Here is a 14,247-nt window from a genome sequence, read left to right on the forward strand (position 1 = left end):
GAATTAACTAATTAGGAAAATAATCAATTTAATTAGTTTTTAAATTCATCATATAATTTAAATTATTTTTCAAGTTGACAAAACTCTTAGGATACATTAATTGATTTTTGAAAGAAGCATTAACAATGAAAGAAATCAAAAAATAAATCAAAATCAGTTATAATATAGTATTAAGAGTCAAATTGATTAAAATGCAAACTTGAAGCAATAAAGATGAAATAGTTGAAAAGAAAATTTATTATAAAATAGTTGTATTTAATATTTTTCATTAATTTCAACAGATAACAACTTCCTATATTTTTATATAATAAATTTATTTGTTATAAAATATTAATTCAATATTAGTTATTTTTAGAATTTGTATTGCCATTTATTAATTTCTTTATAGGAGCAATACATACAATCATTTTATTTTCAAATCTCTAAAAGACCAACGATTCAATTTATTTAATTTTTGTGTTACTTGTTTATTTTCATCATAAAGTCATGCCGTTAACAATAAATTATATAATATATTCCCATAAAAAACTTCAGAAATCACAATAAGGTATTTGTAGATTTTTTTTGATGCATGATTACTCTTTATTGAGCTAGCTAAATGAAATCAACATTCATCACTTTTATGAATTTATATTTTTAATTTAATTTTTATTTTATAACTTAAATATATTTTTTATAATATTTATAAAAAATTATATACATTAATATAGGTACACGCATAAATTAACGAGAATAGTGATAAAAATAAAACCAAGCAAAATATCGTGTCAAGTGTCAACATAGCAATAAATATCAGTAGGCAAAACCCTAATTATAACTTATGAAATTGTCGCCGTTACACAAGTAGGGCTACTTTTGCACTATAAAAACAAGGCTAAAGAAAATATCTCCTTCCCATTCTCTCTTTCGTTAAACCCTAAACTTCTCCTTAGGGTTTTGCAGTCTCCTCTTGCTGCTTTCCCCTTAATAAACCCTTTCCGTTCCTTTTTTGCACAATCAAAGGCTCGAAATGGTTAAATCTGCTAAGAAGTCCGCCACCAAGGTGACCTTTGCTTGCAATTTTTTTGCCTTTTTGTATTTATCTGTATAATATATGTTGATTTTTTTGGCGTTTCTTTTTCAAAGGTTGATGCTGCCGTAGTTGCTCCCACCAAACCGTTGAAGAAAGGTTTGATCTTCTTGCCTCTTTTTGTTTGTGGGTTTTAAGGTCTGAACGTTTTTGGCTCTTTTTGTTTGTAGGTTTTGAGGTTTGAGCTTGTTGGCTCTTGTTCTTTGTCGATTTAAGGTTTTCTTTAGGCTGTTTTTGGACATGACTTGGTTAATATTTGAAAAAAGTAATATTTGATGTTAAATTCAAAAAGGTTATTTGGAACAGTTAACTGTGTTTGGACATGAAAACAAGATGATGTTATGAGAGTGAACATTCCTGAAGAAATTTGAAAAACACCTAAAAACCTGTTTTTCTGACCTTAAATTCCTGTATTTCAAGTTTAAAGTTGAAATATAATGGGCCAGTTTGATAAACAAACACTTATCTGTGTTGTGTGAGCATAAGAATATTTTTTTCAAGTACTACTACCTCAGGAAATTCACATGGCTGTTTTTGCTGGTTCTTGGTAGAGGGGGAAATATTTGGTTGGTGGCTTGACTAATTTATGTATGTGTTTACAGGGAAGAGAGAAGCTGGGGAGGAAATTGAGAAGATAATGAGTGCAAAGAAGCAGAAGAAAGACATGGCTGTAGCACAAGCTGTTGAGAAAAAAAAGAGTGATACAAAGACTCAAAAGAAAAAGAAACAAGAAAGCAGCTCCTCTGATGATAGTTCTGAGTCAGAAGACGAGAAGGTAATACACACACACACGGATTGATTTTTTACCTGTATTTGTAAAGTCTGTCCAAATGGCAAGTGGATTTTATGTAGTGGTAGTTCATGAGTTGGGTGTTTTGTTAGCTTGCAGTGTCTAGCGAAATTTTGATTTGCATAATATATCTGTTGATGTCATCTACATATGCAATAATGACTGATTCCATTTTCTTATTTTGTTATGCAGCCAACTAAAGCAGTGGCACCTCCTAAGAAAGTGGCTCCTGCCAAATATGGAAAATTAGCCAGCAGTTCAGATGATTCAGATTCTTCAGATGAGGATGACGTAAATTACCCTCTTAGCAGTAATTTTCAATAATGTTTTGGCTAATGTTTTAACTCGTCTTCTGTTGGTGTTGTTGTGTATAGGCTCCTCCTCCTAAGAAGGTTGTTGCAGCTTCAGCTAAGAATGGTGTAGCTGCTATGAAGAAAGATGAGTCAAGTGATGATTCTAGTTCAGAGGATGATAGCAGCTCTGAGGAAGATGTACCTGCAGCCAAGAAACCTGCTGCTAATGGCTCTGCTGCAGTTTCTAAGAAAGATGAGTCAAGTGATCAGTCTAGTTCTGAGGATGATAGCAGCTCTGAGGATGATGCTGTTGCTAAGAAAACTGCACCTAAAAAGGGTCTTGCTGCTGCTGCCTCCAAGAAGGAAGAATCCAGCGAGGATTCCAGTGATGACTCCAGTTCAGATGATGATGTAAAGGGCATTTTTAAGTGGTTTATGCAAATATTGTTTTAATGTTTTAATAGTGTTACTCCTTGTTGATATAATTGATTTTCTTTTTGACAGGAACCTGCCTCTAAGGTAGCTGCTGCTCAACCAGCAAAAGCTGCGAAGAAGACTGGTGACGGCTCCGAAGAAACCGACTCTGATGAAGATGATTCTGATTCTGATGTAGACAAGGTTTGACCACTTGATATTTGTTTTTTTGTTAATTTTGTCCTCTAGCCATTTCATTGAATCCATCATTACATAAGTGAGTATCTTGCTTGCTTATTGAGTATGTTATCTGTTTTAGCTTGCTTTTGCATGGTTATCTGATATTATTTTCTTTCTTTAGGGAAAGGCTGCTGCTGTATCTAAAAAGAAGGTTGAGTCTAGCAGCGACAGCTCTGATGAAGAATCTGAAGAAAGTGATGAAGAAGGGTCTCAAAAGAAAAAGATCAAGGTTATTTCATTTGTAATATTCTAACTTATTTTATCTTAGTTCATCGTCTAACAATTGTGTTTCACAGCCCTCTAGCACTCCAGCTACTGTCTCCAAGAAGGAGAGTAGTTCTGAGGAATCTTCTGAGGAAGATGAGTCTGAAGAAGAAGAGGATCAGAAGCCATCCAAAACTCCCAAGAAGGTAATATGTTCTTATCTTTAGTTGATCGACATATTTCTTTTGGCATAAGTATCTAGTTGCATCTTTTCCTGCAGCTTTCAAATTAGTCACAACATGGTTCTTCCAGTTGGATAAGCTGTATTATTTTCCCCCTTTGTTGTATTGCTGTTTACCCTAATTTTCTTGCTAAAGCAGGATGCTGATGTAGAAATGGTTGATGCTGATTCCTCTAAAGCTGTAAGTGAAGCTTTAGAAAATTATATTTCTTGATCATTATCTTTAGAAAATTATATTTGCGTTTTGTGTACAATATTTGAACTGCTGCTCTGTTCAAAATGCAGCAAAAGACCCCTATTACCCCTAAAGCTCAGACTCCAGGGTCAAAAACATTGTTTGTTGGAAATTTATCCTATTCAGTCGAACAGGCGGATGTGTAAGTTACTATTGAACTTTTTCCGGTGCTTTGTTTGTGTGATAATATCTTGACTTATGAAGGCACCTGCAGTGAGAATTTCTTCAAAGATGCTGGGGAAGTTCAGGAAGTACGCTTTTCTACACATGAAGATGGTTCTTTCAAGGGCTATGGTCATGTTGAATTTGTCACTGCTGAAGCTGCACACAAGGTAACATTTTTTTTAAATTTTTAGCTTGTCAAAAAGAAAGAGAAATTTAAAGGTTTCTTCTTTTCAATCCTTAAACGGAATCTTTTCTACAGTTGCAATAGATGCAAGCAATATATATATGTGTGTGTGTGTTTGAGATGACATGATAATGCATTCTCTATGGGTAATTTCTCTTATATGTTATGCTCCATAATTCAAGGTCATCTCTTTTTTAAAGTAGTCAATTAAGGTAGTCATGCAGCCAGAGGCATTAATTATGGCAATTTCCTAGTTTCTTCTGAGCTCTGTCTATTATTGACCTGGTTAGTTTTCTTTAGTCCCCTGGATGGAATGCTAAAATCTGTTGTATCCATTTTAGGCACTTGAACTAAATGGCCAAGACCTCTTGGGCCGTGCTGTGAGATTAGACCTGGCTCGAGAGAGGGGAGAATATACACCACGAACTGGGTATGCAATCTCTCTCACCTTATTGTTTCCATTGATGTTGAAAGTAGAGACAACATTTCAAGTATGTGTTATCTTATGGTTTGTAGGAGAGAAGAAAATTCATTCCAGAGGCAAGGTAGAAGTGAAGGAACAACAATTTTTGTTAGGGGTTTTGACAAAAATGAGGCTGAAGACCAGGTCTTTGTCATATGTATTTTTGTTTCTCTCCTTTATTTGTGACACTTCACTTTGATGTCTTAAGATGTGGTCTAAATATTTCAAATACGATTTCAGATTAGGAGTTCACTTGAGGAGCATTTTGCATCTTGTGGTAAGATCTTTAAAACAAGAATTCCTACAGACCCAGAAGGCTATATTAAAGGGTAAATATTTCTCATTATCATTTTCTTGTTTTCTCAAATTTGCGTTGTCTGAAATAATTTGTAGGTCGGCATTTGTTTTGTTTTGTACTGACTACTTTGGTAAATTTGCCCTTCTTGCAGGATGGCTTATATTGAGTTTGCAAATGGTGATAGTGATGCTTTGAACAAAGCTCTGGAACTAGATGGATCAGAAGTCGGAGGTTATAACTTGACAGTGCAAGAGGCAAAACCAAGGGGTGACAGTTCTGGTGGAGGCAGAGGTTTTGGTGGTAGAAGTGGTGGTAGGGGAGGTGGTAGAGATGGTGGTGGCCGCTTTGGTGGCCGCTTTGGTGGCCGCGGTGGTGGACGCTTTGGTGGTGGTGGCCGTTTTGGTGGTGGTGGCCGTAGTGGTGGTGGTGGAGGCAGAGGACGAGGAACTCCCAACAGGCCAAGCTTCACTCCATCTGGTAATGTCATAATATAAATTTTACTGTCTCAATTAAGTGTTAATAATTCATTATTATTATTAATTCTTTTTTACATTCTGGTAATTGCAGGTAAGAAGACAACCTTTAATGATGAGTAACTTAAAGTTCGGACTCTGGCCGACTTATCAACTTCTCTCTCCTTAATCTTGTGACTTAGTTTTGGTTTTGAATTTTATAAATTTGTGAGTTAAGCAATACTTCGGAATGTAGTAGTTAGTATAAGAGTCCGGATAATTTTGTTTCCTTCAGTTATTGTGTCATTTAAACCATTCTTTTTGGGTGGAAAGTGAGTTCTTCATTGTTCATATTCAGTGGTTGGTACCAGACATAAGACCAACCTCTTATATTCTGCTGATACTCTACCTATATTTGCTGTGTGAAGTTACTTTTATTCAGTTGACCTTTTTAATACCTTACCCCTTGTCGACGAGAATTGAAAACAAGAATTCTGGAAGCTCCCTAATTGCCTCAAGTATTAAACAAAAAACCACATCAGCCTCCTCTGAAGTTTTCCCATAACTGCTCTTAATAGAAAAACTATCAAGAACAACTGCTTTATGTTTCTTGTGGTTCATTCTCAATTCATAAAATATTTCAAAGTATTGTTTATCAGCAATAACTATAACTATTCCTGAGTTAATATGATAAAACTCATAGCAGCCACTTCAATAACCACCTTCTGCATAGCTATTTCACAAGCTTTCTCCACAGTGCACTTGCCTATTAGTAATCTTGACAAGAGATACTCCAGATGGTTTTCAACTTCATCTTTAATAGAAGAAATTGGAATCTTGAGCTCATGAGAATACTGTTCAACCTTAGTGGCCTTCTCTAAGCTGGTTTCTGTAAATGCAACATCCAAATTCTTTCTAACATGTTCATATGACAAAGAAAAAACAGTTAGCTAGATACCATAACTCCATTAATTCATCTTAGTGTCCAAAGCAGTTCCCATGCTTTGTGGAATAACTCCATTATTCCACAAAAAACTTATTGCTAGAGAATCTCTTCCCGAAATATAACCCTCAGCTTCAGCTTTCCCTAATGAAGATTCAACAAAATCTCCACTGTCAGAAAGTTCTAAAATATCCATGACTTTCGGCCTACCATCACAAATAATTTGCAATCCAGTTGCAACATCCAATTCAGTTATTCAACTGACATTGGAAGAATAACAGAAACCAGTGGAACTATTTCCCCCTCTACATTCATCATATTCTCTCCATGGTTCGTCAATCTTTTCTGCATTTTTCTGAAGGCTAGTAGTAAACTGGTCACTTGGCTTCAACATGGAAGGTGTATTTTTACCAAAACCAAACAGCTCTAGCATAGTACCATCTGAATAGGCTAAAAATCTGCCTTCGGAATATTTAGCATAAAATGGCTTTGAAGAACGTCATCGGCCGAGCTCACCCAAGATATCGAGATTAATGGCCGAGGTGTCGATATGAGCCGTGGTCGCAGCATTGATAGATATCGCGGTCAAGATGTCAACAAGGGTCGAGGTCGAGATCGACTGTCAGTGATAAGACTTGTAAAGGGGAATATTTTAGTGAATATTCCTAATGTTTGTACTATTAGGGTTTTCTAAGAAAAAATATCCCATATATATAGAAAGAAAAAACAATGATAGGGGCATGTAATATTGATTCTGATAAGAACACTTTAGAAACGAAGACTTTCTCTCTTGCAAAAATATAAAGACTACCTTTTGATAAAGATTCTGGGCCATATCATTCTCACATTTCCACCAGATCCGAAGATTGTTCATACGAATCTCGGACTTATCTGTCATTCATATGGTGAAGAGAAATATTCGTTCAACCCATTCATTATTGAGTCAATCTTTCTCCTTATTTAATTAACTGTCATTTATTGCCATTTATTGTTAGTGACACCTCCATTAATATTCAGGCTTGAGGATATTTTGCATTCATTGTCATCAATCATTTATGGGAGATCCCATCTACTATACATTTTCAAAATTAGTATCTAGAGTTATTATTCTTAACTAGATTTAACCCCCTTGTTATATAAATTTAATAGTTTAATCGGAAGTTATATTTTTCGGTCAAACAATTTGGTGCCCGTCTGTGGGGATTTTCTAGCTATGTCATTTATTTAGTTTATTTACAACTGAAAATGGTTACTTAAAAAAAATAGCAAAAAGAACTTCCTTCCCTTTGTATGCATAGATCTAACATGGCAGGTAACAGAGAAAAAAGAACGAGAATAATGATCAACCTCCCAACCAACCTCATGGGCATCATCCACGAGAGCTCTGAAGCAGTAGATGAGGACACAACACCCAATGCCTCACCTAGGCGAGGTGGATTACCCCCTCCCCACTGCAGCATCACAAAATCCCATGGTAAGACCGCCTCCACATCCGTGGAAGAGGAGACACCGCCAGCGATAAAGAAGCTCCTTGAGGCTTGGCTGACTGATACATTGACCAGCGTCCTCCATAAGCCCGTTCAGGACGCGGCCGCAGTAAAGGCGAGATCATGCGCCACACCATCAGTGGGCGAGCAACGTGATCAACCTCCACCCACAAAGACAAGTATTGCTCACAATGTTGTTAACAATGCAAGCGATGACGCTCTCGCTACCATTCTGAAAAGGATGAAGGAAATGGAAAACGAGAACAAGACACTTCGAGATCAAATGAGAGAGCACCAAGAAAGGGTCGATAAAATACCGGGCGCTCCTAAGTTATTGCCGAAGAGAGATGCCAGTCGGTTCGTCGAGCAGCAGTACAATGACGCCGCCGCACCACATGCCATACCAAAGACCTTTAAAATGCCGCCTTACTTAAAAATATATGATGGCACAACCGATCCCGAAGATCATGTGACCCATTACGTCACCGCCGTGAAAGGCAATGATCTTGCCAAAGAACAAGTATCCTCCATTCTGCTAAAGAAATTCGGTGAAATCCTCACGGAAGCTATTAACCTGGTACTCGCAGCTGCCAGCACGTTCCATCGAAACCTTTGAGAAAATGGCCGACAAGTTCGTGACGGCCCATGCCGGGGCTTAGAAGGCCGGGGCAAGAGTGAATGACATCTTTGCTATCAAACAGTTCCCGGGAGAAGGACTAAGGGACTTACTCGCCCGTTTCAACCGAGTGAGAATGACTCTACCCAATGAATCAGAAGGAATGGCGGTAGCCGCTTTTCAAAACGGGTTGAATAGAAATGGTTCGAGAGCGACAAGAAAATAATTAAGTCGGCTCATGAAATACGGCGACAACTTGGGACGAAATACATAATGCATACTGCGCCGAAGTACGAGCAGACGAAGACGACCTTAATGGGCCGACTCATCAACTGACCTCAGTACAAGCAGAATCCAGAAAAGATATCAGAGAAATGATATCAGGAGAGATCCGGCGACCTCACGGCCGAACTGGGAACGACATCTCCCATATGTCAGGACTACCGTTGTATCCTCACCTCGCCATGAAGAAGGCCCACCCCGATCAAAAACAGGGACTCGCCAGAATGAAAGAGTCCCCTTTATTATCCGCTCACAATTTTTGTGTGTCACCTATAGAGATCGTCTACGCCTTGGAGAAGTTCCGACCAAAGGTAAAGTGGCCGCAGAAAATGAGATCAGACGCCCTCTGCGAGTTCCATCAAGAGCGAGGACACAAAACCGAAGATTGTATCGCCCTAAGACAGGAGGTCGTAAACATGCTGCGACAGGGACACCTCAAAGAATTGTTGAGCGATCGGGGAAGAACCAACTTTGCCAGGGGACGCGAACATCATCAAGGGCCACCGAAGCCGCCCTCGCCAGGCCGTACCACCATATGATTATCGGTGGAGGAGACAAAGCTTCCATCAATAGCGTAAAGTTCACCATGACTCACAAGCTCAAACGGTCGATCACCCTTGTATGATAAACTCGAAGAAAGTACCATCTTCGATAAGTCAGATACCAACGATTTGGCATTCCTTCACTATGTCGCTCTTGTTATTTATTACTTTACGAATTTTAGATACCGACGTAAGACGAATTATGGTAGACGACGGGAGCGGTGCGTGTATTATCCATCCCCAAGTACTCACACAAATGAAACTCGAGGACAAGATAGTACCACGTTGCATCACACTAACAGGATATAACAATGCAGTTGAACAAACATCTGGCGAGATCACACTCCCCGTCCTGGCAGGTGGCGTCACTCTGGAGATTACATTCCACATCATGGACCAGGATACGACATACAACGCCATAATATGGCGACCGTAGATACATTCCATGAGGGACATACCCTCCAGCTTGTACCAAGTCATCAAATTCCCAACTCCATGGGGCATATTCAGCATAAGTGGGGAACAACGCACATCATAAGAGTGCTACCACATCTCCCTACACTGCACGGCCGCTCAACAAAGGAGAGACAAAGAGAAAGAAGCATATCAACCAACATGGTCGAGGTTAGTAGGCGACGACATCAAGGATGTCATTAGAGATCCCGATGTGGACGGAGCCGCAGGACCGACCATAGAGGACCTCGATCTCGTTCAGCTAGACGTCAACGACTACAACAAGAAAGCTTACATCGGCTGCAAACTAACCAGGTAAGTTCCGCAAATTTCTAATTGCTAACCCAACTTGTTTGCTTTTAGCCATGCAGCTATGCCAGGTATCCCAAAGGATATCGCCACACATACATTGAGCGTCGACCCACTCTACCCCCCGGTAAGGCAGGTTCGGCGCAAGTTCAACCCCGCAATCAATAACGCGGTGCGCGAAAAAGTGGAAAAACTGCTAGAAAATGGTTCTATCAGAGAGTCAAAGTACCCCCAATGGGTAGCCAACATTGTCATGGTGAAAAAGAAGAACGATAAGTGGCGGATGTGTGTAGACTTCACTGACCTAAAAAAAGCCTGCCCCAGGGACTCGTTCCCTATCCCACATCGACCAGCTCATCGACGCGACAACCGGGCACGAGTTATCAAGTTTCTTGGATGCCAACTCGGGCTACAACAAGATCCTTATGGCGGAAGAGGATTAGGAAAAAGACCACCTTCATCACCCACCAGGGGACGTACTGCTACAGGGTCATGCTTTTCAGATTGAAAAACGCGGGGGCAACTTACCAAAGGTTGGTGATGAGGATGTTCAAAGAACAACTCGAAAATACGATGGAGGTATACATCGACGACATGCTGGTCAAGTCCAAAAGAAGGGAATATCACATCGACCACTTAAGAGAAGCATTCCGCATACTCGGGCTACGACATGAAACTGAACCCCGAGAAATGTGCATTCGACGTGACTTCAGGGAAATTCTTGTCGCAGCGGGGTATCGAGGTCAATCCAGACCAAATCAAGGCTATCGAGGGTATACCAGAGCACTTGACTACCAAAAAGCAAGTCTAAAAGCTAACCGACCGAATAGCCGCTCTGTCAAGGTTCATCTCGCGGTCCTCCGATAAGTGCCACAAGTTCTTTGGCGTACTCAAAAAAGAGAACGGCCTCCAATGGACCCCTGAGTACGTCCAAGCGCTGAAGGAGTCAAAGGTGTACCTATCCTCACCGCCGTTTGTCACGACCCAAAATCCCAACTTGTCGTGATGGCGCCTATCTCGATACTAGGCAAGCCGAAAATCTCAATAAACCAAAACTTCTCTTTAAGGTTGAAAATATAATATTTAAATACAATACAAACACTCCCCAAAACCTGGTGTCACTGAGTACATGAGCATCTAATATGAATACAAGTCTGGAAAATATAGTCTATAATAGTCTGAGACCAAATACAGTAAACAAAGAGATAGAGAAGGAGAGACAAGGTCTGCGGAACATGGCAGCTACCTCAAAATCTCCTGAAAATCAACCGCGCGAAAGGATCAACACCCGCTATGTCCGGGAATACCTGGATCTGCACACGAAGTGCAGGGTGTAGTATGAGTACAACCAACTCAGCAAGTAACAATAATAAATAAGGAACTGAAGATAGTAACGAGCTACACAGTTATGGTTCATTTCCAGTAATTCCAGCAAAGAATAGACATGCTATCAAATCTGGCAGTTTAATGTCAAATCATTTTTTATACAGTTCCTGTTCATGTAATCCGTATATCAACAATCTTTCAAAGATTTCACAACAATGACAGAAAGCAACTAAGTGCAACAACAAATGGAAATCAAGTACAATCAAGTACAACCTCTTAGGACAACAATCACTCACTGGGCTCCCAACCCTCATCACTCCCTGGGATCCCAGCTCTCATCACTCACTCTCAATGGGTACCCGCGCTCACTGGGGGTGTACAGACTCCGGAGGGGCTCCTACAACCCAAGCGCTATAAACTGCACGGACAACTGCTGCACGGACAACTCACGTGCCATAATATAAATATCTGGATCCGCACGGCCAACTCACGTGCTGCACGGCCAACTCACGTGCTATAGTATAATATAAGGATCCGCACGGCCAACTCACGTGCTGCACGGCCAACTCACGTGCTATAGTATAATATAAGGATCAACATGGCTTGCTGCGGCGTACAACCCGATCCCAAAAAAATATCCTCACAATCAGGCCCTCGGCCTCACTCACTAATAAACCTCTCCAGTCTCTCACGCTCTTAATAATCATGAAATCATCCCAAACAACAATGATATGATGTATCAATAATAATAACAGAGACTGAGATAAAATGTGCAAGTAAAAGCTGAGACTGAGTACATATAGCACTTAGCAGGCAATTCAACAAGTACGCGACCTCTGTGGGTCCCAACAGTACTATCACATAGCCTAAGCATGATTTCTAACATGATTTACAGTCAACTTTTATCAACACATAGAGAGCATAACAACAAATTATTCAACTTTACAGTTTTTCGGGACGGACCAAGTTACAATCCCTTCGGTGCACGCCCACACGCCCGTCACCTAGCATGTGCATCACCTCCAAAATAATCACATGATACCAAAATCCGGGGTTTCATACCCTCAGGACCAGATTTAAAACTGTTACTTACTTCAAGCCGTGAAATTCTTATTCTGCAATGTCCTTTCCTCGTGAATTGGTCTCCAAACGCCTCGAATCTGGCCATAAATAATTCGTTTCAGTCAATAAAATTTATTGAAATTAATTCCATAAGAAAATAATAATTTTTCATAAAAATCCGAAAATTAGCTCAAAAATCGCCCGTGGGGCCCACGTCTCGGAACTCGACAAAAGTCACAAAATCCGAAATCCATTCAACCACGAGTCTAACCATACTAATTTTATCAAAATCCGACCCCAACTCGATCCTCAAATCTTCAATTTAAACTAAGAGGGTTTTCAAACTTTTCCAACTTAATTCGCCAATTAAATGATAAAAACAACCATGGATTCGGGTAATTTAAATATTGAGTTAAGAACACTTACCCCGTTGTTTTCCTTGAAAAACACCCGAAAATCGCTTCTTCCCGAGTTCAAATCCGTCAAAAACTTAAACTCTTTGTCCAGACCTCTCTTCTTCACGAACGCGACAGGTCCCTCGCGTTCGTGAAGCACCACTCGACTGCCCACAATTTTAACCCTTTGCGAACGCGACCGTGGCTTTGCGAACGCGAAGCTTTGCAAATCTTACCCTTCACGAACGCGACCACGGCTTCGCAAATGCGAAGCTTTACCAGCTCAGACCTTCGCGAACGCGTAGAATAAGGACCCGGGGGTCCCCAATAGCCTCACTCCTCTTCGCGAACGCGACACCTACCACGGGTTCGCGATGCACACACAGACCATACCTTCGCGTTTGCGTCCTCCCCTTTGCGGACGCGAAGAACAAAACCTCACACTCAGAAAACACTCTTCGCGAACGCGAAGGAGAAAATCAGAAAAATGCAGCAACAGATATCAACAATCTCACAAAGGCCAAAAATGATCCGTTAACCATCCAAAACTTACCCGAACCCCTCGGGACCTCAACCAAATATACCAACAAGTCCTGAAACATCATACGGACTTAGTCGGACCCTCAAATCACCTCAAACAACGCTAAAGCCATAAATTACACCCCAATTCAAGCTTAATGAACTTTGAAATTTCTAATTTTTACAAACGACTCCGGAACCTACCAAATCACGTCCGATTTACCTCAAATTTTGTGCACAAGTCATAAATGACATAACGGAGGTACTCAAATTTTCAGAATCGGATTTCGACCCCGTTATCAAAAAGTCAACCCCCCGGTCAAACTTCCCAAAGATTCAACTTTCGGCATTTCAAGCTTAATTCCCCTACGGACCTCCAAATAATATTTTGGACACGCTCCTAAGCCCAAAATCACCCTACAGAGCTATTGGGATCATCAAAATTTAAATCCGAGGTCATTTACACATAGGTCCATATTCATTTCACTTTTCTAACTTAAATTTTCAATTATAAGACTAAGTGTCTCATTTCACTTCGAATTCCTTCCGGACCCGAATCCACTAACCCGGTAAGTCATAAAACAATTATAAAGCATAAATTGAGCAGTAAATGGGAGAACGGGGTTATAATAATCAAAACAACCGGCCGGGTCGTTACATTCTCCCCCTCTTAAACAAACGTTCGTCCTCGAACGGGTTTAGAACAATACCCTGGGTCTCAAATAAATGTGGATATTTGCTCCGCATCTCCTGCTCAATCTCCCAAGTAGCTTCTCCGACTGGATGGCCTCTCCACTGCACCTTCACTGATGCTATGTTCTTTGACCTCAGCTTTCGAACCTGCTGGTCTAAAATAGCCACCGGCTCCACATCATAAGTCAAATTACCGTAACTGTACTGTACTGAAATTTAGAATGTGAGACGGATCCCCGACATACTTTCGGAGCATGGATACATGGAACACTGGATGAACACCTGATAGACTAGGTGGCAAAGCAAGTTCATAAGCCACCTCCCCAATTTCCTTAAGTATCTCAAAAGGCCCAATATACCGAGGGCTCAACTTGCCCTTTTTCCCGAACCTCAACACACCCTTCATGGGTGAAATCTTGAGCAGAACCTTCTCCCCAACCATGTGAACAACAACACGAACCTTCCTGTCGGCATAACTCTTCTGTCTAGACTGTGCCGTGCGAAGCCGTTCCTGAATTACTTTGACCTTCTCTAAATCATCCTGAACCAAGTCAGTACCCAATAGTCTAACC

At 40.4% G+C, this 14,247-nt stretch overlaps 1 protein-coding gene across 2 annotated transcripts; it reads left to right on the forward strand.

Annotated features, from left to right (window-relative positions):
- Positions 1-822: 822 nt before the first annotated feature.
- Positions 823-5,460, forward strand: LOC107762714 (nucleolin 1-like). Of its 2 annotated transcripts, NM_001324765.1 has the most exon segments (17): positions 923-1,042; positions 1,126-1,168; positions 1,672-1,844; positions 2,052-2,150; positions 2,234-2,563; positions 2,657-2,770; positions 2,928-3,035; positions 3,103-3,216; positions 3,391-3,432; positions 3,537-3,628; positions 3,701-3,818; positions 4,177-4,265; positions 4,352-4,442; positions 4,539-4,627; positions 4,748-4,951; positions 4,979-5,073; positions 5,164-5,390. In NM_001324765.1, coding segments are annotated over 17 exon segments (1,863 nt in total). In that variant the 5' UTR covers positions 923-1,009; the 3' UTR covers positions 5,193-5,390.
- Positions 5,461-14,247: the final 8,787 nt, after the last annotated feature.

The sequence above is a fragment of the Nicotiana tabacum genome, chromosome 12, assembly GCF_000715075.1.
Source record: "Nicotiana tabacum cultivar K326 chromosome 12, ASM71507v2, whole genome shotgun sequence".
In the NCBI taxonomy this organism is placed as follows: domain Eukaryota; kingdom Viridiplantae; phylum Streptophyta; class Magnoliopsida; order Solanales; family Solanaceae; genus Nicotiana; species Nicotiana tabacum.

Bases quoted from the DNA above. Each gene is read 5' to 3' on its own strand.
- LOC107762714 (XM_016581094.2), top strand. From the start codon at position 1,010: ATGGTTAAATCTGCTAAGAAGTCCGCCACCAAG. The intron at 1,043-1,125 runs GTGACCTTTGCT...TCTTTTTCAAAG, and splicing joins CTAAGAAGTCCGCCACCAAG to GTTGATGCTGCCGTAGTTGC. The intron at 1,169-1,671 runs GTTTGATCTTCT...ATGTGTTTACAG, and splicing joins CACCAAACCGTTGAAGAAAG to GGAAGAGAGAAGCTGGGGAG.